General features: G+C 49.9%; 1 protein-coding gene across 1 annotated transcript; it reads right to left on the bottom strand.

The window, feature by feature from the left end:
• Positions 1 to 13,453: 13,453 nt before the first annotated feature.
• On the bottom strand, positions 13,454 to 21,057 carry LOC128846128 (cathepsin G-like). Its single transcript, XM_054045192.1, has 5 exons — positions 21,006 to 21,057; positions 19,299 to 19,455; positions 18,939 to 19,074; positions 18,354 to 18,614; positions 13,454 to 13,681 (listed from the first exon to the last, which is right to left on the bottom strand). Exons 1-5 carry the CDS (start codon positions 21,055 to 21,057, stop codon positions 13,454 to 13,456), a joined length of 834 nt encoding a protein of 277 aa, XP_053901167.1.
• Between the last annotated feature and the right edge of the window lie 2,363 nt (positions 21,058 to 23,420).

Raw genomic sequence — 23,420 nt, 5'->3', positions numbered from 1 at the left:
CCCAGAGTAAATGATTAATAGATGAGGGAGCAAAAAGCTGTGCATTTCTCTCTATCACCGATATAGAGGGCGAAGAGTTTAAGCTTTATACAGATTAAAACGGATTTATTTGGGGTTTGGATCCCATTGAGAACTGCATGTCTGGGTGCTGCAGATAGGTAGCCTGCTGAGCTGTTTTCAGTTAAGTTTGCAGCTTTGGGGGCATTCCCCAGACCCTGGGTCTGTGTTGCAGCAGGCCCCCCTTACCTTATTGCTGGGCCATGCCCTGAACTGCAGGCTTTCTCCCTGGTCCCCCACCCTGGCACGTGGCTCCTCTATTTTTGTGTCTGCCAATTTTCCACTTACCAGTAGAAAGGTCTTCACTGAAACATTCCAAAAAGGAACCATGTCTCATGACATGAGAACTGCTTTCATTAATTACTTGAATATTAAAGAGGAACAAAGATGGTTTCAACTGTGGTGACTTCCACTCCATATTTCTATTGAACACATATTGCAAAATAATTGCAAAAAATGTTAGCGACACAACTGAACACCATTATCCCACAAATTATACACACAGATGAGTTTGGTTTCATTAAAAGAAGATAGGTTACTGATAATATGAGAAAAATCACTCACTTGATCTAACAAACTCACATAGAATTATAGAATCATAGAATATCAGGGTTGGAAGGGACCTCAAGAGGTCATCTAGTCCAACCCCCTGCTCAAAGCAGGACGAATTCCCAACTAAATCATCCCAGCCAGGGCTTTGTCAAGCCGGGCCTTAAAAACCTCCAAGGAAGGAGACTCCACCACCTCCCTAGGTAACGCATTCCAGTGCTTCACCACCCTCCTAGTGAAAAAGTTTTTCCTAATATCCAACCTAAACCTCCCCCACTGCAACTTCAGACCATTGCTCCTTGTTCTGTCATCTGCCACCACTGAGAACAGCTGAGCTCCATCCTCTTTGGAACCCCCCCTCAGGTAGTTGAAAGCAGCTATCAAATCCCCCCTCATTCTTCTCTTCTGGAGACTAAACAATCCCAGTTCCCTCAGCCTCTCCTTATAAGTCATGTGCTCCAGACCCCTAATCATTTTTGTTGCCCTCCTCTGGACTCTTTCCAATTTTTCCACATCCTTCTTGTAGTGTGGGGCCCAAAACTGGACACAGTATTCCAGATGAGGCCTCACCAATGTTGAATAAAGGGGAACGATCACGTTCCTCGATCTGCTGGCAATGCCCCTACTTATACAGCCCAAAATGCCGTTAGCCTTCTTGGCAACAAGAGCACACTGTTGACTCATATCCAGCTTCTCGTCCACTGTGACCCCTAGGTCCTTTTCTGCAGAACTGCTACCCAGCCATTCAGTCCCTAGTCTGTAGCAATGCATGGGATTCTTCCGTCCTAAGTGCAGGACTCTGCACTTGTCTTTGTTGAACCTCATCAGGTTTTTTTTGGCCCAATCCTCTAATTTGTCTAGGTCCCTCTGTATCCGATCCCTACCCTCTAGTGTATCTACCACGCCTCCCAGTTTAGTGTCATCTGCAAACTTGCTGAGAGTGCAGTCCACACCATCCTCCAGATCATTAATGAAGATATTAAACAAAACCAGCCCCAGGACCGACCCTTGGGGCACTCCGCTTGAAACCGGCTGCCAACTAGACATGGAGCCATTGATCACTACCTGTTGAGCCCAACGCTCTAGCCAGCTTTCTGTCCACCTTACAGTCCATTCATCCAGCCCATACTTCTTTAACTTGGCAGCAAGAATACTGTGGGAGACCGTATCAAAAGCTTTGCTAAAGTCAAGGAATAACACATCCACTGCTTTCCCCTCATCCACAGAGCCAGTTATCTCATCATAGAAGGCAATTAGGTTAGTCAGGCATGACTTGCCCTTGGTGAATCATGCTGACTGTTCCTGATCACTTTCCTCTCCTCTAAGTGTTTCATAATTGATTCCTTGAGGACCTGCTCCATGATTTTTCCAGGGACTGAGGTGAGGCTGACTGGCCTGTAGTTCCCCGGATCCTCCTCCTTCCCTTTTTTAAAGATGGGCACTACATTAGCCTTTTTCCAGTCATCTGGGACCTCCCCCGATCGCCATGAGTTTTCAAAAATAATGGCTAATGGCTCTGCAATCTCACCCGCCAACTCCTTTAGCACCCTCGGATGCAGCGCATCCGGCCCCATGGACTTGTGCACGTCCAGTTTTTCTAAATAGTCCCGAACCACTTCTTTCTCCACAGAGGGCTGGTCACCTTCTCCCCATGCTGTACTGCCCAGTGCAGCAATCTGGGAGCTGACCTTGTTCGTGAAGACAGAGGCAAAAAAATCATTGAGTACATTAGCTTTTTCCACATCCTCGGTCACTAGGTTGCCTCCCTCATTCAGTAAGGGGCCCACACTTTCCTTGATTTTCTTCTTGTTGCTAACATACCTGAAGAAACCCTTCTTGTTACTCTTAACATCTCTTGCTAACTGTAACTCCAAGTGTGATTTGGCCTTCCTGATTTCACTCCTGCATGCCTGAGCAATATTTTTATACTCCTCCCTGGTCATTTGTCCAATCTTCCACTTCTTGTAAGCTTCTTTTTTGTGTTTAAGATCAGCAAGGATTTCACTGTTTAGCCAAGTTGGTCGCCTGCCATATTTACTATTCTTTCTACACATCGGGATGGTTTGTTCCTGCAACCGCAATAAGGATTCTTTAAAATACAGCCAGCTCTCCTGGACCCCTTTGCCCTTCATGTTATTCTCCCAGGGGATCCTGCCCATCTGTTCCCTGAGGGAGTCAAAGTCTGCTTTTCTGAAGTCCAGGGTCCGTATTCTGCTGCTCTCCTTTCTTCCTTGTGTCAGGATCCTGAACTCGACCATCTCATGGTCACTGCCTCCCAGGTTCCCATCCACTTTTGCTTCCCCTACTAATTCTTTCCTGTTTGTGAGCAGCATGTACCCTCTATAGTCTTATCTCGCAATGCAGAGAAAGCACTTGATAGGGTTGAGTGGCCTTATCTAATGGAAGTACTTAAAAAATACAGACTTTCAGCATTTTTCATATTCCTGAATTGGGTCAATGACTTACACAACTCTCCCTGCACGTGACTCCAACTAATGGGAATTATTTCTCCCACTTTTCTGCTAGAAAGAGCACCATGACAAGGCTGTCCCCTCTCACTCCTTTTTAATCTCACTCTTGAACCACTGACAAGGTACATACATCAGCACTCAGTCTCAGTTTCAGCATTTTCCATTGCAAATATGCAAGGAAATGTTACTGAGGCCTTAAAATTTCTCCTAATCTTCCCAAAATTGTTTCCATAAGTATGGACTATAAATTCAAAGAAATTTCCAAGGCTGTACAGAGGTGGCATATCCTCCCTCTATCCTTACTGGAGAGTTCTGAAACATTCATACTGAATATCTAGGGAAGAGTGTCTTACATCATCAGACCTTTCAAGGTCTCTCCCTTGCTTTTGCTCAAATAAATAGGCTTATCATCCCATTTATATAGGATAAAAGAGAACCTCGCTTGTCACAGAAGACATTTAAAAAATCCTGGGCAACTGGAGGTATGGGACTGTCAGAATTGTGTCTATATTATCTAGCATTCCAAATGCATCCTACTGTAAGTTGATCCTCCTCCAGTAGCTCTGTGTACACACCAACTTGGTTTGAGAGTGAAAAAATCTCAGCTATGTCATTTGGTTCCCGCTCTTCTTTCATATATCTTAAGATGGTACTCTCACCCTTAAGGAAAAAAAATCCAAACTTGCATCTGCAAGGGGCATCCGGAAGTGTGTTAAGATGATTACAGCATCGTATTTTACTAATTCTCTCCTTGCACCACTATGGAATAATCCATGCCTTAATATCAAGGCCAACACCACACTTAAAATAATTTGTAAATAAAAAGAACTAACAAAAATTAAAGATATAATAAAAGGTGATAGATCAGTGTCCGCCACTCACCTGGGTGTCAAATATCAGCTACCTGTGTCACAGTTCTTTCTTTCAGTGGCTATGCCCCAGGATTCCTGCTCTTACAGAGGTGATGAAGGGCCTGAGCACAGATGAGAGAGCCAACATCTATGAGTTGCCTCTCAGGTGCCATGGTGGGGACCACTATGTGAAGTGTGGTGGGACATTTAGCATCCTCTTCAAAGACAGGTACATAGTCTGCTGCATCATGGCTTTGAGAACAGATGAAGGCACTGTAACTCCCCCTGGCCCAGAACCTGAATGCTGCAAGGAATTCTACTACCTGAGGATCCAGCTATTCCTAACCCTGATCGAGGTGGATGAGAAGTGGGGGTTCAATTCCACCTTAACCAGGATAAGATATACCCCAAACTGATCTCCTTCTACTCCATCCACCTGAGGGCCTGAACTTCTTCCCTGGGGTCCTGATATTCACCAAGGGCACCTCTCCAGAGGCTGCAAGTGTATCAAGACTCTGACTCTGTTACCAGATTTGCCCGTTACTTTGGAGAACATTCATTTATTAGAGTTACTCTTCTGGGAGAGGGGGTGTTCTGTAATTCTACCAATGTTCTGGTTATGTCACTTATGTTCTCATGTGGAGCTCTACTTCTCCCTGCTGCAAGTTCTGTCCCAATGGCGCTATCCTGCAGGACCTAGGTTCCCCAGGGCTGGGTTTTTGCAGCCCCAGAATCAGACAAACACACACACACACTAACAGTATGTGTGAGAGGACTGGCTCAATCAGCACTCCCAAGCGGACCCCTTATTTGTCCCTGGACTTAGTAGGCTGGGTTGAGCAGTATTTCCAAGCTGTCACCCCCATATGCCATGAGCATCACACCAGAGTAGAGCATGCTTGAGCAGGCTGGGTCAAGCAGCACTTCCAGGCTGCCACCCTCATATGCCCCAGGTTCAGCACATCCCTATCCCCACTTTCACAGTACAATCGTTCTAGTAACAGCCCACTTGATGAGCAAACCCCACAGGATTTTTGGGTGCGGCAGGAATCTTTAGTTTAGGTATGAGGAGCGTTGTTGCAGATTGAATGGGGAAGCCGAAAACACGCACAAGGGGGAGGGGAGTGGGGAAGGAACCAGCTTAATCATGCATGTTATTTATTGCCAGGTAATGGGGCAGCCAAACAAACTGCTGCTCCCAGATACTTGCAAGCGAATGACACTAGCCAATATCTCCAGTCCCAGACACAACCCTAGGAACCTCTGTCTTGCAGTTATGCCCGCTGGATGCTGCAAGCTTATATAAGTTCATCAATTTAACAAAGAAATTGATATGTACCAGGCTTGTTATCCCAAGGGGAGTCTCTGACACCCTTCAAACCAAACACACTGCTTCGGGTCGAATAAACAAACAAATTTATTAACCATAAACATAGATTTTAAATGATTGTAAGTCAAAGTATAACAAGTCAGATTTGGTCAAATGAAATAAAAGGAAAATGCTGATCTTAACACTTTCAATGTCCTTACAAATTTAGATGCTTCTCACCACAGGCTCGCTGCTCTTCAGCCAGGCTCTCCCCTTTGATCAGCACTTCAGTTGCTTGGTGGTGGTGGTGTCTGTAGATGTAGGTGGAAGAGAGAGAGAGGGAGAATGGCAAATGTCTCTTCCTTTTATCATGTCCTTTCTTCCCCCCTTCAGAATCAGGTGAGCATTACTGAGTCTCTCCAAGCAAGGTTGAGCAAATCTCTTGGTGTGGCCTCATGCAGGTTAGTCATCACATTGTGGCTCCCTTGCTGGACAATGGCTGTTGATGGGTTGCCTGACTCCCCACCCGGGTGCTGGCTACTTTCCTTGTTGTTGCCTCTGGGGAGCTAATATCTGGCTAATTCCCCAATGCACAGTGTGTTTTAGTGATAGCCATACTACACAATTCTCATAACTTCATATGCATTAATGATATACATATATGGATAGAGAAATGACTTTCAGCAGAACATAACCTTTCCCCTGATACCTTACAAGGCATACTTTATATATAAGATCACAATTATATGAAAATGAGGAATATGGGGGTTACCGTACGCTCCTCCAAGGTATAGAATGTCACGGGGGAGAGGGGGGTGTTCTCACCAGGCCATGAAGCTTGAATCGATTGGGGGTCCCAGGTGTTGGTAGTAGCTGAGAGTCCGGAGTGCTGGAGATGGGCAGAGCCCCCAGCACAATCACTCAGGAGAAGATGAAGTCCCAATGGAACTGATGCAGATTTTGGATCCAGGCATCAGAACACTTACTTGAGCATGGTTAGGGGGTTTTGTAGGGAAAGAAGAATGGTACAAGGGGGAACACTAGATTTGTTTATGGGTAAACTGGTGGCTCAAGTGGTATACCAAAGTGGTTTTGTTCTGGCTGAATAATAGGAATGATCATTCCTGGCTATGGGCGCTGTTCCTTCAAGGGAGTTCCCAATGCAATTAGGCAGTTTTAGTATTTTGGATACCAATAGAGGATTTATTACTAGAACTGGTCCGATAATTACTGAGCTGGATGTGTGCAGGCATGGGTTCATTAACATCTGGAGCAGAGATTTCCCATCATGCAGTGCTTCCCTGTTTTGCTGGTCCCAGAGTTCAGTGCGGTGCTTGCCTTGGAATTTCTGTTCTCCATTCCGTATGCTAATGGAGATGCCTCCTTGTTCCATCTTTGATGCAAATGAGGCTAACAGAGTTTCCTTAATCCTGTCACCCTTTTCCGGAGGGGCTTAGGTGTGTCTCTCACTGCCATTTCATTGCTTTTCATACATCTTCTGAGCAGTTTTGGTTCTAGCAAAGGCAGGTGTGTGTGGGGGTGTCCTTCATGAGTCAGACAGGCTGGATACTGCACTCCAGCTCCCCAAGCATGCAGAGCTGATAGGTAACACCAATTCTGTCCACCCCAAACCCTGCTCTCTGACCGGGGCCACAGTTGTTTCACCAGATAGTGGTATCCCTGCCAGACTCTTATCTGCCTGGTCCATATTGCAGTCACGCCCCCTGTGCCTGCAGCAGTTTGTACATTTCCAGTGAGGAGAACAGGCCATAACCGATTGCGGCTGAAGATTCCCCTGTTTTTGAGAGGGTCAGTGACTGTGTCAAGGGGCCTTTTCCCTGTAGGGGGTGCTGGCTCCAATCCAGCCCCAGGGCTGCGGGATTGGTGACTCAGGGAGTGGGGAATGGGACATGGGGCCTTTCCCCTCTAGATGAACGGGGGGGGGGGGGGGAGGGAGGGCAGGGGATGGAAGATAAGGAACTAAACCAAAGCAGCTCAACCTGGTGCTAACACTTGCAGCCCTGTATGAAGACAATTACTATCATCCAATCTCATGCTTCCGGACTTCCCCTGCAGGGGTCAGGCAGGAAGAGTTACCCTGATGCCCCATTGGCTCCCTGTATTCTGGAATGTTTTCTCACCTTCCTTTGAAGCATCAGTGATCGTCCAGAGCTGGAGACAGGGTGGGACAAGGCTCTGAGATGCCTGGCTGGTGGGTCGGGCTGACACACTCTGGGTCCAATTGCTCACAAGAATCGATAGGAGGCAGGAATTTTCCACCATCCCGGGCACAGGGTGGGCTGATGCTGAGACCGGCCAGGCCCCAGAAGCAGAGGTTGGGGGAGGATTTGGGAGAGGGTCACACCAAGAGGAGCTTGGCCCTGGGTCTGTGGGGGAAGAGGGTCCTGGCCCCAGGTGGGGCGGTGTGGAATTTGGCTCTGCACCAGGAACCATGGGTAACCAGCAGCCCAGTGGAGCCTCTGTTCCCCCCACCCCAGAAGGGGAGGGCCCTTGGAGAGGCTCCACTTGCAGAGCCCCCAGGATGGGGCAATGGGGCAGCCTGGAAGGGGGCGAGGATGGCACGCGGATCACACTGGCACTGGGAGTGGAGATGTGGCCATGCACCCCTCTTCAAGGCCTGCGCTCTCGGTGCCCTGTGCCCCTCTCCAAGGCGCTGGCTAGAGAGCCGTGTGGACCGCCCCACAACAGGAAGTCATAGCTAAAAGGGAGGGGAAGCAGCCAGCAGGATCCTCCCAGCGGCATATCCATTAAAGGGCTGGAGAGGGTTCCGGGGGTGGGGTGGGGCGGGGAAGCAGAATGCCTGGGTTCTGTTCCCGCCTCAGGAAGGGCAGTGGTGTCCAGTGGTTTGAGAGTGTGTGTGTGTGTGTGTGTGTGTGTGTGTTGGGGTGGTCTGGGGTTCAGTACTCCTGGGTTCTATCCCCTGCTCAGAGAGGGGGGAGGTCTAGTGATTGTAGTGGGAGGGTTGGGGGCCAGGATGCCTGGGTTCTCTCCCTGGCTCTGGGAGGGGAGTGGGGTCTAGTGGTTAGAGCACTGGAGTCAGGGGACTGGGCAATAGAGCTTTTGGGATTTCATTCCCAGCTCTCCCCAGCTGTATGTGAATCCATCCCCCTCGGTGAATCACCTGGAGCTGGAATGCAGCTGGGAGGTAGCTGGCCCAGATTTTGCCATGACATGCTCTAAATCTGCACTGTGGATCCCTTGGGTCCATCAGCCCAGGGATCCCATCTAGCCTGGCCTTTGAGAGTGGCACCCCCGGCAGACAATTGTGGAATAACCTGCCCAAGGGAGCCACTCCCTCCTGCCACCCTTACTTTATTGCTGGCCATGCCCTGAATTGCAGGCATTCCCCCGGCTCCTCTGCCTTGCTGGAGGTGATACCCATGAACTTCTGATTGGCCCTTGAGTGTCTGTTGAATTCAAGTGGCAGTGAGTTCCATAGGCTGTTCCTGTCTCCATGGCTCTCCGGGTCCCATTCCTACTGCCCCTCCCCCCCAGCTCTGTCTAGTGGTGACACCTTTATAGCTACATGCTGGATACTCAGGAGGGAGAAGGTAGGGTAGACACAGGGTGGAGGGGATGTGGAAGGCTCAGGGGGGGATGAAATAGGTTCCCTGCCTGGCTACCTCTCCCTTACCGGCGTCTTGTATGTCTCCTGCCCCTCATGCTGTTCAGGGTATGCTGGGCATTTTCTGCCCCCTACTGGTGCTCTGCCTTGTGGGGGCACCATGCCTGAAGAGGCTCTCCTGTCTGGGGGAAAAACCAGCAAGTTTGAAATGCTTAGAGTGCCCCCTGAGATCCAGCCCAGCAGAACCAACAAGAATTGGTCCTGTATGGGCTGGAAGACTGGGAGTGCGCAGAATAGGGCAGTATAGAAAGGACCAGTCGCACCTGCCAGGGCTCGGTTCAGGTGGAGCAGGATGTAACCGACTGGGGCTGAAGATTCTCCTGTTTTTGCGAGGGTCAGTGAATCTGTAATGGGGCCTTTCCCCTCTAGGATGTGCTGGCTCCCATCCAGCCTCAGAGCTGGGGAATTGGTGGCTCAGGGAGGCAGGAATGGACACGCAGCCTTTCCCCTCTAGATGAACTGGGGGGATGGAAATTAAGGAATTAAATCAATGCAGCAGGGCTGTTAGCACTTGCAGCCCTGTGTGAAGACAATTCCGATCCCTCCAGCTTTTTACACTTCTACAGACCCTGAACCAAGGAGCAAATCAAGGAAATTCAACCCCAGTCACCTGGTGACTGCTGAAAAAAAATCAATTCTTTATTCTGGCTTGACTAATTCTCTGCGTTTCAGCAGCAGATTCGAGCCCAGAATGATCCCATAGCAGAATTCAGGCTGCCAGTCATGAGAGAAGACAGAGAGAACATGTCATGAAATCACCTGCCTTGATAAGGACATTTGGAGAGAAGCTGGGGAAGGGGAAGTGGATGAGCTGGGTTTGCAAGCTGGGAGGAGGGCCCTGGGAAGTTATAAGCAGGGATTTGAAGGGATTGATTTGATCCCATTGATTTCCAGGAGGCCAACGCAAGACTCAACCCAAGAAGCTCTCGCTCCTGTAGACACCCACGGTGTTCATAAAAAACCCAAACTGGCATCTTCAGGCACCTAAATGCCTTTTAAAATCTGTCTCTGTGTCCACTACTTTTCAGGAACTAGACAAGATGGTGTCTGTTTTCTTTTAAACCATTTGTTGCCCCTGGAAGTGATAGGAATTCTCTGGGACAAGAAGGAAACTGAATTATTGAAAGGCAGAAACACCCAGCACGTGTGTGACTTCAAAACTTTAAAAGAAATTGCTTAAAAAGGGGGGGAACCCAATTAATAGGCTGGTTAATACAGAAATACAATGTTTAAGTCAATGACTAACACATAGAATGCCTCCTATAAGCAAAGACTGAAAGAAAATGTTGATGCACCAGTACCATCTACTGGATAGTGATGGAATCAGCAGAGAAGGGAAATCTCAGAGCTGCTGGCAAAGGTCCAATACAAAAGGATTGCTGTCCTCCAACGAACCCGAAAAGAGGACGTATACACTGGGGCCAGCATGGTGGACCATACAGTTAATCGAAGCCACCAATGAAGTTGGAGAACTCAGAAGTGCAACCAGACACACGGACAAGCCACATGTCCCGCTCTTCCCAGTCGCAGGGTTAGGTGAGATGAAGCAGTGAGAGAGCATTTTGGGAGACTGTTCTGAGGGATGAAAACGTAAGAAATTCGCTTATAGCACCCGGGCAGCCATAGTAAACTTAACTCCTTTTTTATTGAATTTTTTTGAAAGTTTATGTACATACAGAAGGAATTAATACAATTTCTCATTCTTAGGACAGCTAGATTAGTATGTTTTAGTGACTGCTCCAGAATGCTTGATTTATGACTAGAAAACATACATAAATATACATTTCCTAATAGGACAAGATCTTTAGAAAACATTATTTGCCAAGGTTGTTATCTTGCATCATCACTGTCTCATGGAGTTTCTGTACTAAAACATTATTATTATATTAAAATTAATTTTTCAAAAGTAAATTTAAATTAAATACACTTTAAAAAAAATGATTTTTTTTTTGCTTTTACTATGGTGCCATACAGCCCATCTTCACCCTCACAATCTCACTCCACTGTAAATTTGAACAGCCCTTCTCATTTCAATTCCCGGGGAAAACGCTGAGCTGGGCTAGCAGGCGGCTGAAGGTAGGAACTGAGGGGCACTGGCAGAGTGGGCAGCCAAGGACTAGGATAGCAGAGGGCTGTGCGTCGAGATTGAGGAAACTTTGATGCGTTATTTTCTTTTGAGCTCCTAATACGTCAGGAACTTGTTCTTATTTCCTCACCTCTATCCCCACGCATGGCAGCGCTTTGTACTTACTGGGTGAGACGGCGGAGACATGGCCCAGTCAGATAGATCAAGGGAGGTAAGTGGGATCCCGTGTAAGGCAGGATCCTCTCAAGGGAGGACTCTGAACTTTCCCCTCCCCTCCCTCTCTCAAGACAATCCCACGTCCTGGAGATAGTGTTGCAGGCCCAGGGCACATCTAGGAGTCTTCACTGCAGACACCTCCCAGGACTCCCCAATTCCTATCCCAGGTGCCTGGTCACTCTTGGAACTGGGCGGGGGGGCGGGTCTTAAAGCATGAAAGATTCACAAAAGATCAGATGAGCTAATGTCAAAGGGCTGCAGCTCCATTGGAAGCAGTAGGCCAGATCCCCTGCAGATTTTAATGGGCCAGACACCTACTGCTGTATATTGGCAATAGTTCCATTGGTGTCACTGGGCCAGATCTCCAGCTGGTGTATATCAGCCGTAGCTCCACTGGGGTGAGAGAAGAGGGGTCGTTGTTGCCCTGAGAGATTCACTTCTGGTGTCACTGAAAAGTTTTTCTCTTCATAGAAACAGAGAAGTCTCCTGGTGTCTCCCAATCCAACCCCACAAGCACATGGTCTTCTCAAGCTGCTTTGATCCTTTTGCTTTGATCCCTTCCGTCCACTTTGTCCCCACCCCAGGGTTCCAGGCCAATCATGGGATCACTGGTCCCTCGGAAAGACTCCCCGGGCACAGACATCTTTCACAACAGCGATGGAGACTGCATCGTCCGCTCCGACTGGGCTGCTACCTGCAGATGACTGAATTCCTCGAGAAGGGGTGCAACATTAAGATCCAGAGACTGCACCCTGAATGCCTGGTTGGGGATCACTACATGGGCAGCAGGCAGGAATCCAATATCTACATCATCAAGGGCAGCTGCTACCGGGTGATGAAGGACCTAAGCACAGATAAGGGAGCTCAGGTCTTTGAGCTGCATCCCAGGTGCTGTAGTAGGGACAACTACGGGAGGGTTTGTTGGACCTTCTTCATCATTTTCCAAAACCAGGGTGTAATCCGCAGTGTGACTAATTTGAGGACAGATGAAGTTGAAAATAACTTTCTCCTGCCCCCTGAATACTGCAAGAGGCTCTACTACTTCGGGACTGATCAGTTCCTAGCCCTGATCAAAATGGATGAGAAGTGGGGGGCTCAGTTCTTCCTGTACCCAGACATGAGATTTGACAAGCTGTATTCCTTCTACTCCATCCACCCCAACATGCTGAACTTCTTCCCTGGGGGCTTGACCCTCACCAAGGGCATCTCAACCAGCAGCTGGGAGTGCATCAAGACCCTGCACAACGACTCTGACTCCCCCATCATCTGGGCCAACAAGGTCATCTGCAAGGTGGCAGGGCCGGCTCTAGGATTTTTGCCGCCCAAAGCAAAAACAATTTTGGCCGCCCCCCGCCCCGTTCTTTAATTACCCCACTCCCGGCCCCACCTCAATTCCGCCCCTTCCCCAAATCCCCAGCCCTGCCTCCTCCCCCCAGGCTCTCAAGCTTAGGAGGGAGGGAGGGAGGGGGAGAAGCGGCGCCCACGCCGCGGCCACTCATAGTCCCCCCCCCCAGGTTTGAGAGCCTGGGAGGGAGGGGGAGACTCCGAGTGGCCGCGGCGCGGGCGCCGCTTCTCCCCCTCCCTCCCTGGCTCCCAAGCCTGGGAGGGAAGGAGAGCAGCGGCGTGCAAAACGGCCGCTTGGGAGGTTTGAGAGCCTGGGAGGGAGGGCGAGTAGCGGCGCACAAATCAGCTGTTTCGCGCGCCGTGGCAGCAGCAGCGGAGGTGAGCTAGGGCAGCCAGGGCACATTTTTAGGGGCGGCATTCTGGCGCCGGCCATGCCGCCCCTAAAAATGTGCCGCCCCAAGCACCAGCTTGTTTTGCTGGTGCCTAGAGCCGGCCCTGCAAGGTGGGCTACACCAAGCAGAAGATGTCCTGCATCGAGCACAACTAGAGCATCTCATCTGAGATGTCCCTTGGGGCTGGAGAGCTCACCAAGCTCATCACCCAGGCCCAGTTCTCCTACGGCAGGAGAAGCATCTACATGGAGCAGGACTGGAACAAAGCCCGAGAAGAAGAAGAGTCAATCCAGGTGACCCTGGAGCCCCAAAAGAACCTCTACATCTGGCAGTACCACCTCGGCATAGGCCAGGTGTCCGACTTGTTCTGAAGGGACATCCAGTTCACACACACACACACACACACACACACACACACAAATCCGCCCAACCATTTCCCGCTCCTCCAGTCCCCCAAGCATCCGTGATGATGGAGGATGCCAGCACCATGAGGCCTTTGGTTCCCTCTCTTCTTTTATATATAGATCACAGCCTAACCACTCAGATGCTGCAGGGTGGGCAAAATGTGATGCCAATGCAGGCCGCCTTTCTTCACGCAGATCAGCTTGTAGTCAGAAATCCCCTTCTCATGGCCCGCTCCTTCCTCTCCTGCAAGCTTATGGTACCTTGTGATCCAGGAAGTGGCCAGAATCCACGAGTTAGCAACCCTGGAAGTGCACATTTTTCTTATTCCACAGCAGTCAGCTTCAACTTCACATGACTGTGAAAGCAACAAATTCATCTGGCTTGACATCAGCTAATAAAATACAGATTTTTCACAAACAGCCCATAGAAGGCTTGCCAGCCACCTGTTCTCATTTGCAACCCACACTCCATCCACAGCCACAACCTTTCTCCCTATACCTGTGCCACCCATCCACACCCTCAACATCCAAATACAGTAGAGAGAGAGAAAACTTGAAGCATGGGGCCTGGTGCAGGGCCTGAGGCCTGAACCAAAGGCTGTGAACTACAGTAATATAAAATATTTGGCAAAATAATACACTAGATATTTATGTAAATACATTTCAGAAGGCTAGTAGAAATACACCCCAAACTAGTACAAGAGAAGATGGTTTGATGGAACAATTTTCCATTTTGGGGGTTACCAGGATATGGGTAGCCAGTGAGAGGTACTAGGGGTAGGGGTAGGTAGAGAAGTGTTTTGGGGGGTTCAAAGGAGACGGGCAGGAAGAGGAGCACAATGGGGGGCTCAGAGGTGAGGGGAAAGCATAGGGGGGCCTTGGGCAGCTGGCAAATAATGAGGGGCATGCAGAGAAGGGATTCTAGTGGGGCACAGAGGGGAGGGGAAATGAGAGAGGGGGGCTCACAGACTGGGAGGGGAAGGCAGAGAAGGGGCTGTCTAGATGCAGGGCAGACACATGGGATGGGTGGCTGGAAGGGCCAGTTCAACCAGGCGATGGAGGCATTAGCCCAGAGATATCAGGCAGATGCAGGGGCAGTGAGAGGCAAAAGGGTTTGAGGCGCTATGGCTCAGTCTGTCTCGGGGCATTTCCAGATTCCCAGGCCACAGGCCAGTCTGGTATCCTGGGAATTGTTGCTGGCTGCATCTTTGCTGTGCTGGGAATCGGGGCCTTGGGCTGGTACCTGAGGAGGAGGCCAGGTGAGTGATGACCCCCTTCCCTGCAGCACAGCTCCTGCCCTGCAGCACAGCGTTCCCTAGAGCAGTGGTTCCCAAACTTCAACAACCTGTGAACCCCTTTCACTAAAATGTCAAGTCTCATGAACCCTCCATCTAAAAATGAATATTTCCAGGGATTTTTCTCCTTTACCTGAGTATAAATTATAAAAAGCAGTGATCTTGGAAATATAAAATTTGTTTTTATGACATGCTTTTTAAACACTATTTATTATTAATTATTATGTATAATTACAGTATTTGTATTACATTATGAAAACTCTTCCAATATCTCACTTTCGTAGCTTGTATCACTTTGAATAAGCCTGTTATAGGACAAGGTTCCTATGTTTCATCAAGGAGTATTAGATGTGAAACAGCATGAAGTTATTTAAGAAGCCAACTCACAGAGTTCCTCCTACACAAGGACTCAGGTCTTGAGCAGTGCAGGCAAACAATGCACGTTACAACAAAGCTTAAACTTGTTTGTCGTGATAATTTTAAAAACAATACTAGCTGCCTATTTAATTTTAAAAACAGCAAAAAATATCCACCTTCCCTTTCCATTTCTTATAAGGAGCCTTGAAGTTTAAATCTCCTCACTGTGATAGATATGCTTGCTTTGATCTCTGCTGCCTGGGGTCCCTAGGGACAGCTCTGTCCACCATTAGGGATTTTTTTCCCGAGAACCCCCTGTAACATTTTGCGAACACCAAGGGTTCATGAATCCCAGTTTGGGAACCACTGCCCTAGAGCCACACTGGGGTAATGGGGTCAGCACTGACTGGTGGGGGAGAGCGCTCCCTACTGAGCCCCCACCCTGCAGAGCTTGGTCTCCCAGACACATACCAAGCCAGCCTGGCCACGCTTAGCATGAGGTCCAAGGGGCTCCATGCTGAGCCCTGGCTGGATAATGGGGGAGTGGCTGTGGGACGATGCCCCCCAGCTGTGATCCCCATTGTTCCCACACACACACAGGCAGCAAGATCTCCAGATGAGTCAATTGTTGTTTGTGCTTCCCCTGCAGGGGCCCAGAAGGGGCCGTATCATCCGGCACAGACACAGCCAGAGCCTGTCGACTGCTCCAGCCACCGCTAAGCCAGCAGGAGCCTCCTCGTCCACAGCACCTTCTCTCCCGGATGCCACCGAGTGACCAGACACGGAGACAGCTGTGTAATGGCCATCACCACAGACTGGAGCCACATGGACCATCCCTGGCAAAGGGGAGGTGCAGGGGGCGGCGGGGGGGGGGGAATGAATAAGGCCAAAATCCCTGAAGTACGGGGCGGGGTGTGTGACGTTGCAGTCCATAAGTTTTATGGAAATATGCTTATGACTGTGAATATGATGTAAATGGAATATGTTTTATGCAAATGGTCCCTTGTATGGTGTCCTTAGGAAGCTTGTAATCTACTAAGTGTGTTCATCATATTTGTTTGCATGTATTATTTCTATATGTGGAGTTAGGAGAATAAGATATAAACTTGTATCACTGTTGTAGTCACACCAGTGAGGGCTGTCAATGGGGCATTAGGAACTTGATGGCTCTCACTGACTAGGACAATTGGTTGTAAATGGTTTATTTACCTGCAAGCCTTCCTGTGTATGTGTGGGCCAAACCAGGAAGAATGGAGACTAGGAGTCTTACAGTGACATGTACTTTTTACAGCCCTTGTACTTTTCCACTGATGAGGCGGGGGTGGGGACCAAGCACAGACAAAAGATTCCCACCTTGTGCCAAAGTTATAAAAAGGGGGTGGAGCAGGAGAAAGGGGGCTGCCCGTCAATAGAAAACCCCTGCTTACCACCTGAGATGTCTGCTGGATCTAACAAAGACTGTACAAGGGGAAAGTATTGGGCCCAGACTAGGAAGGAGTCTAGTCTGTGAAAGAAGCTTATTGGAACATTTCTGATAGTGAGATATTACCGGTAATCAGTTTCTTAATGTATTGGGCTTAGACTTGCATGTTTTTGCTTTATTTTGCTTTGTGACTCACTTTGTTCTGTCTGTTATTACTTGAAACCTAAACCTGTTATTTCTTGAAACTTAAATCCTACTTTTCATACTTAATAAAATCACTTTAGTTTATTAATAAACCCAGAGTAAGTGATTAATACCTGAGAGAGCAAACAGCTGTGCGTGTCTCTCTATCAGTGACATAGAGGGTGAAGCTTTATACAGAGTAAAACTGATTTATTTGAGGTTTGGATCCCATTGGGAACTGTGTGTCTGGGGGCTGGAAACAGGTAGCCTGCTGAGCTGTTTCAGTTAAGTCTTCAGTTTTGGGGGCCTGGCCCAGACCCTGGTTCTGTGTTGCAGCAGGTCCCCCTTACCTTATTGCTGGGCCATGCCCTGAATTGCAGGTTTCCTCCTGGCCCCCCACCCCAGCGCATGTCTCCTCTATTTTTGTATCTGCCAGTTTGCCACTTACCAGTAGAAAGGTCCTCACTGAAACATTCCAAAAAGGAATAATGTTTCATGACATGAGAACTGCTTTAATTCATTACTTGAATATTAAAGAGGAACAAAGATGGTTTCAACTATGGTGACTTCCACTCCATATTTCTATGGAACACATATCGCACTGACCCGGGAACCTATCCTTGCAACAAAGCCCGATGCCAACTCTGTCCACATATCTATTCAAGTGACATCATCATAGGACCTAATCACATCAGCCATACCATCAGGGGCTCGTTCACCTGCACATCTACCAATGTGATATATGCCATCATGTGCCAGCAATGCCCCTCTGCCATGTACATTGGCCAAACAATGTACATGGCAGTCTCTCCGCAAAAGAATTAATGGATACAAATCTGACATCAGGAATCATAATACTCAAAAACCAGTGGGAGAACACTTTAACCTGTCTGGTCATTCTATGACAGACCTGTGGGTGGCTATTTTACAACAGAAAAACTTCAAAAACAGACTCCAAGGAGAGACTGCTGAGCTGGAATTGATATGCAAACTAGATACAATCAACTCAGGATTGAATAAGGACTGGGAATGGCTGAGCCATTACAAACATTGAATCTATCTCCCCTTGTAAGTATTCTCACACTTCTTATCAAACTGTCTGTACTGGGCTAGCTTGATTATCACTTCAAAAGTTTTTTTCTCTTACTTAATTGGCCTCTCAGAGTTGGTAAGACAACTCCCACCTGTTCATGCTCTCTATGTGTGTATATATATCTCCTCAATATATGTTTCACTCTATATGCATCCGAAGAAGTGGGCTGTAGTCCACGAAAGCTTATGCTCTAATAAATTTGTTAGTCTCTAAGGTGCCACAAGTACTCCTGTTCTTTTTAGGATTTCATGCTGATTTCTCAAATCCATCCCTGAGTTCTTGATTCAGGAATTCCCATCATCTCTCTTCTAGGATCCAGCTGATTCCCAACCCTAGTTTCTAGGATCTGTCCCTCACTATTAAGATTTCCTGATTTCCAGAAAGTTGCTGATTCTCATCTCTGATTTCTAGAATCTGTTGAACATCAAGCTGAGGTCTGTCCCTGCTTTCTATGATCTTGCCAGTTCCTGTCCCAAATTATTAGGATATATTCCTCATTGGAAAGAGCTACCTAGTTCTTGTCCCTGATTTCTAGATTCCATCCTTGAATCCTAGGATCTGTCCAGTTCTGGTTCCTGGTTCCCAGGATCTGCCTGGCTCACTAGGGATCTTGACTCTCCCCAATATTCCCAGCCCTTGCCCCAGGCACTTGCCCCGTGCCCCTGTCCCACACTCACCCAGAACAATGCCTTCCTCTCCTGGGGATCCCCCACGCACAGCATCCTGGACAGGGCATAGCGCAGATACGGCCGAGACAGACACACGCCCTTGCCCATGACCGTCAGTTCCACCTCCTGCAGGGTTGGGGAGGCCCGGGTATTTGCCTCAGTACTAGTCAGGCCCCAGCCGGTCACGGAGCACACAGCCCCCTCTCTCACCCCCTTCTGGGCCAAGGGGATGGTGCCCACAGTCTGTGTCAGCTTGGCCTTCTTCCTCAGCTGTGATGGGGGGGGGGAAGAGAGAGAAGGGAAATCAAATGCCTCTTGGGGGATTGATCCTGTCCTGGGGGGATGGGGTTAGGTGGGACTAGGTGGGGGATCCCCATGAATACTGTGCAACACTGTGATTCCATGTGCCCACTGGGGTGGGGTGATGAAACAGGGGCAGTGCTAGCAGCAATATGAGGTCAGTGGGAGCAGGGTGATGGGATGGGGCGGTGCCTGCAGCATTGTGAGGTCACTGGGGGTAGGCGGATGGGATGGGGGTGGTACCTGCAGCAGTGTGAGGTCACTGGGGGTGGGGGGATGGGATGGGGGTGGTACCTGCAGCAGTGTGAGGTCATTTTCAAACGTGGCGTCATTGAATTCTGGGTGGGGGATTCGACGATGTACAAGGATCTCCTGCCTTCCCAGTTCATGTATGGCAACATTGTGGGCCCACAACAGCACAATGATGTTGCTGTAAAACCCAAGGGGATCCAAGTGCTGCAGACAGGCCAATACAGTGGACTCGGTCATGGGTCGTTAACCATGTTAAAATGTGTGTGTGTGTGTAGACACTGCCTTGCACTCAGGATGAATGTACAGAAGCCAGCACTTTCCCCTGTAGGAGGGGCCAGCTTTGACTTGGCCTCAGGGTGGGGAACTGGCTGGCTCAGCGGCAAGGCATGTTGTATTTCTTACCCCAGGTTGCAGTTACAATGAGCCGCCGTTACCACCACATCCTCCCGAATCAGGAACCCTCCACACTTGCTTCTTTGATTTCCTCCTTTCTCTATCTTCACGAAAGCCATGTAGGGTCTGGAGTGAGGCCGGGCTTCCTGTCCCCCGATGATCTCCCTTGGCAAGTGAAGGAGTTAGTTCAGGCCCCCACTTCAGCCAGCTGGTGAACCCCTCCTCTGACCAAGATCAGGGCCCCATAGTGGGGCGGCTGCCCCACTCCAGGAAGCAGGGGTTAAAAGCAGCCCTGGAGAGGGCTATGGCTGGGGAAAAGGAGTGAAAGCAGCAAACCTAGGCTGGTTGGGGAAATAGCCATGGCGGTGGCCAGCTCAATTAGGGCCCAGCTGGCCCTGATAAGAGGGCTGTGGGCCAGGACCTGAAGAAGGAGTTTCACTCTAGCCCTGGAGTGGGAAGGGCTAGCTGCCTGGGGGCAAGGTACCTGAAGCACAGCAGAGCAGAGCAGTGCTGGGGAAGGGTAAAAGGGAGCTGGGGAGCTCCAGCCAGGTCAACCCCCAGGCTGCAGGCCTTGTTGAAGGCCTATGAAAGGTACTGGGGCTGCAGAGGGGCAGCCCAGGGATAGGCAGAGACAGCTGGTCCTAACCCCTTGCCAGCGATGAGTGGCTTTTACAGACTGCAGTCTGCCCCAGTGAGCTGGGGCTAGATGATGACTGGCAGTAGCCACTGAGGCAAGGTGGGTTTAGAGGGCTGGGGGTTCCCCTGGGAGGGGAGACCCAGAGTGAGGGGGTACTGCTGGGGCAGAACCCTGAGGAAAAGGGCTCTGGGGTCCGGGAGGGACACGGGGCCAGCGGTGGGTGAGATGCCGGCCTGCAGAGGGCGCTCTGTGTGCTGGAAAGCACTAATTCTCAGGACGACCAGCAGGAGGCGCTGTGCCGGTAAGTCTTGACCTCGCTTCGCTACAGACCTCCATTGTCCTGAGCACTGCACAGACTCCAACCGAGATCAAGACCCCATTGTGTCTGGCACTGCAGAAAAACAGCATGGGAATCCATGCTCCAGAGGGTTTACATACACAAAGTTTAGATCCTCAATCTCATTTCACACACTGGGAAATCCAGGCACAAAGAGAAAGTGAATCACTCCGGATCCCTGGCGTAGAGTGTGGCAGAACTGGAAAATGAACCCAGAATGCCCAGCACTGCCCCCTCCCCCTCTGCAACCACTAGAACCCACTCGCCTCCCAGAGCCGGAAACTGACCGCAGGAGTCCTGGCTCCAAGCCCTTCCCCTTTCCCCCCCGCTCTAACCACACAGCCTGCACAGCTCTGCATTTCCTGTCTAGGAGCTGGCTGTTCATATCAGCCTGTATTAAGTTTCTCTGGGTCGCCTTCCACTTGGGATTTTTTACAATAGCATCAACCCCCTCCTCCGCCCTGTGCCCTTAGCTCCCTGCCCACAGCTCTACAGCTGAATCCTGTGCACACGCCAATAACCGCCCCCAGACCCCATGGCCCTTAGGCTCCCCAGATGGGTCCTGAGCAGGCACCAATGCTCCACAAACCCCATGGTAGCTCAGCTGGGTGCTGGGGACACACCAATGGCCCTGGTAGAAGCATCTGACACTGGGGAGGAGCCAGGATCTGCATACAGCTCCAATAGATCCGGGCTCTGCTCTCTATGAGGCTGGGGTGGGGGGTATTCCCTGTGTTCTCACCAGCGTGAGCCCCAGGGGGCAGGGAAAAGGCAATGTGGAGCAGCAGCAGCATCGTCAGAGGGAGTCCAGGGATGTGGGTGATGCATCTGCCTCTGGGGTCATGTATAGACCTGACTAAGAAGGGGCCACCAGGTTACACTCGGCTCAGGGTAAACCACAGCCCCCAAGTCCTGGGGAGGAGTTCACACATGGGTATCACTGAACAGCCACGCTGCAGAGCCAGCAGAGAGCAATCTGCTGGGCTTGTGCACATCTGGGGATGTGCACCCGAAGGGCTGTGCACATCTGGGGCCCTGGAGTCCAGGGGCTGTGCACATCTGGGGCCCTGGGGCCTGTGCACATCTGGGACCCTGATGCCTCCCCTACTCACCAGTCTGAGCCCCGGGGAGCAGCAGGAGCAGCAGCACTATCAGGGGCCATGGGGGACAACATCTGCCTGGGAGGTGGGTTACAGGCATGGCTGGGCACTGGGGATGCAAGGCAGGAAACCTCAGGGCCATGGGCTCTAGGGCGTGGGTGGGGGACCTGCCGTCTAAGTACTTGGACCCCACATCATACCAGCTGGGGGGTGAGGGTGGAAAAGGGGAGTTGCCATCTGGGGCCCATCAGCCCCTGAGTCCATTCCTGCTGAGTGGAGGGAAATGGCTCAGCCGCTAAGAGGAAGGGCCCAGGTTGGGACTTGTGTTGTGGAAAACCCGGCCTCATCTCAGTGTCTCTCTGTACCAGGAGTGCTCCTGTGTCTGGTTGGGACCTTCACAAGCCCCAGGCTCACAGAGTCTCTTGCCTGCTGTCCGTCAAAGCAATGCCACCACCACCCCCTCTCGCTTCCCGTCCAGGTGAAGGAGCTGGAGGAATGTTCCTCTTTGTCTAGGTGCCCACCATGGCTGGGGCACATCTGGGCACTGGTACAGCCTGGAGCTGTGCACATCTGGGGCAGAGCTGAGTCCTGATGCAGTTTGGATGCTCCCCGGCCCTGCTCCGTGCATGCAGCAGATGAGGTGTGTGGTGGGGCTGAGACATCCACTGAACCAGCTTTGCTGGCCTCTTCCTCCAGGTGCCCAGGTAGGAGCAGAGATGGGGGTGGGAGGGACACCTCCAGTGTGATGTTTCAACCTGCCAGGTGAGGTCCCAGCCATCTCTATTCCTGGAAACCCCATTGTGACACTTTATACCTTGGGGGAGCGTCCTGTAACCCCCACACTCCTCATTTTTATATAATTGTGATCTTATATATAAATCATGCCTTGTAAGGTATCAGGGGAAAGGTTATGATCTGCCAAAAGTCATTTCTCTATCCATATATGTATATCATTTATGCATGAGCAGTTATGAGAATTGCATTGTATGGCTGTCACTAAAACATGCTGTAAGTTGGGGGATCAGTCAGATATTAGCTCCCCAGAGGCAACAGCAAGGAAAGTAACCAACGCCTGGGCGGGGTGTCAAACAACCCATCAACGGCCATTGTCCAGCAACGGAGCTACAATGCAAAGACTCGCCTGCATGAGGCCACACCAGGGGAATTGCTCAGCCCAGCCTGGAGACTCGCAATGCCCCCGGACACGCCTGGACTTGTGTTTTCCAAGCACATGGACTGAGGGTATAAAACAGACACAGTGGCCACATGCTGGGCCTCTCTCCTTCACCCACCTACGCTGCAAGCAACAAAGACACTCAGAAGAAGACTTCAGACTCCAACAGAGGAGGCTGGCCCAGATTTCATGGGTGAAATCTGTGCACTATGAACTGCAATATCCAGTGGGGTGAGAAAAACGGCTTAATTTAGATGTTGCCCAGTCTAGTAGGGATGAAGGTTTAGACTGCGTGCTTATTTTTTATTTTATTTTGGTAACTAACTCTGACTTTTTGCCTGTTACTTAATATCAGTTAAAATCTATCTTTTGTAGTCAATAAATGTAACTGTTTATCTTTACCAGTGAGTTTGCCTGAAGTGTGGGGCAAATCTGCTCAATTTTGCAAAGGCTGGTGTATATCCACTTTCCATTGATGAAGTGTTGAACCAATTAATAAATCTGCATTGCTCATCTTGAGCAGTGCAAGACGGTATGTTCCTGAGGTGCAGTGCTAGGCTCTGGGGGGATCTGGCTGGGGCCTTTCTCTGTGTGATTCATGAGTGGCTCCGGGAGCATTCATGCAATACAGCTGGGTCTGGGGCTTCTTCACAGAGACTGTAGCATTGGAAAATAATAAGAGTAAGTTCTGCCTGGAGGGAGATCTCAAAGCAGGCTCGACTGGTTGTTCATTTCTCTGTCCATCTTTCCTTTGCAATATCCAGCTGTTGGTCTTTTCATCTCTCACATCCCTCCCTCCCTCCCTCCTTCCATCCTGCTTCAACATCTATCCATCATTGATCCATCCCTCCTTTTACAATATCTATCCATCATCCATCCTTCT

The sequence above is a fragment of the Malaclemys terrapin genome, chromosome 12 (genome assembly GCF_027887155.1).
Source record: "Malaclemys terrapin pileata isolate rMalTer1 chromosome 12, rMalTer1.hap1, whole genome shotgun sequence".
In the NCBI taxonomy this organism is placed as follows: Eukaryota; Metazoa; Chordata; order Testudines; family Emydidae; genus Malaclemys; species Malaclemys terrapin.
Note: the sequence above shows the minus strand (reverse complement) of the source record. Positions and strands in the feature narration are given on the sequence as shown.

Bases quoted from the DNA above. Each gene is read 5' to 3' on its own strand.
- LOC128846128 (XM_054045192.1), bottom strand. From the start codon at position 21,057: ATGCTGCTGCTGCTCCACATTGCCTTTTCCCTGCCCCCTGGGGCTCAC. The intron at 19,075-19,298 runs GTAAGAAATACA...TGGGTTTTACAG, and splicing joins CATTGTAACTGCAACCTGGG to CAACATCATTGTGCTGTTGT. The intron at 13,682-18,353 runs GTGAGTGTGGGA...TTGCTTTCACAG, and splicing joins AGAGGAAGGCATTGTTCTGG to TCATGTGAAGTTGAAGCTGA.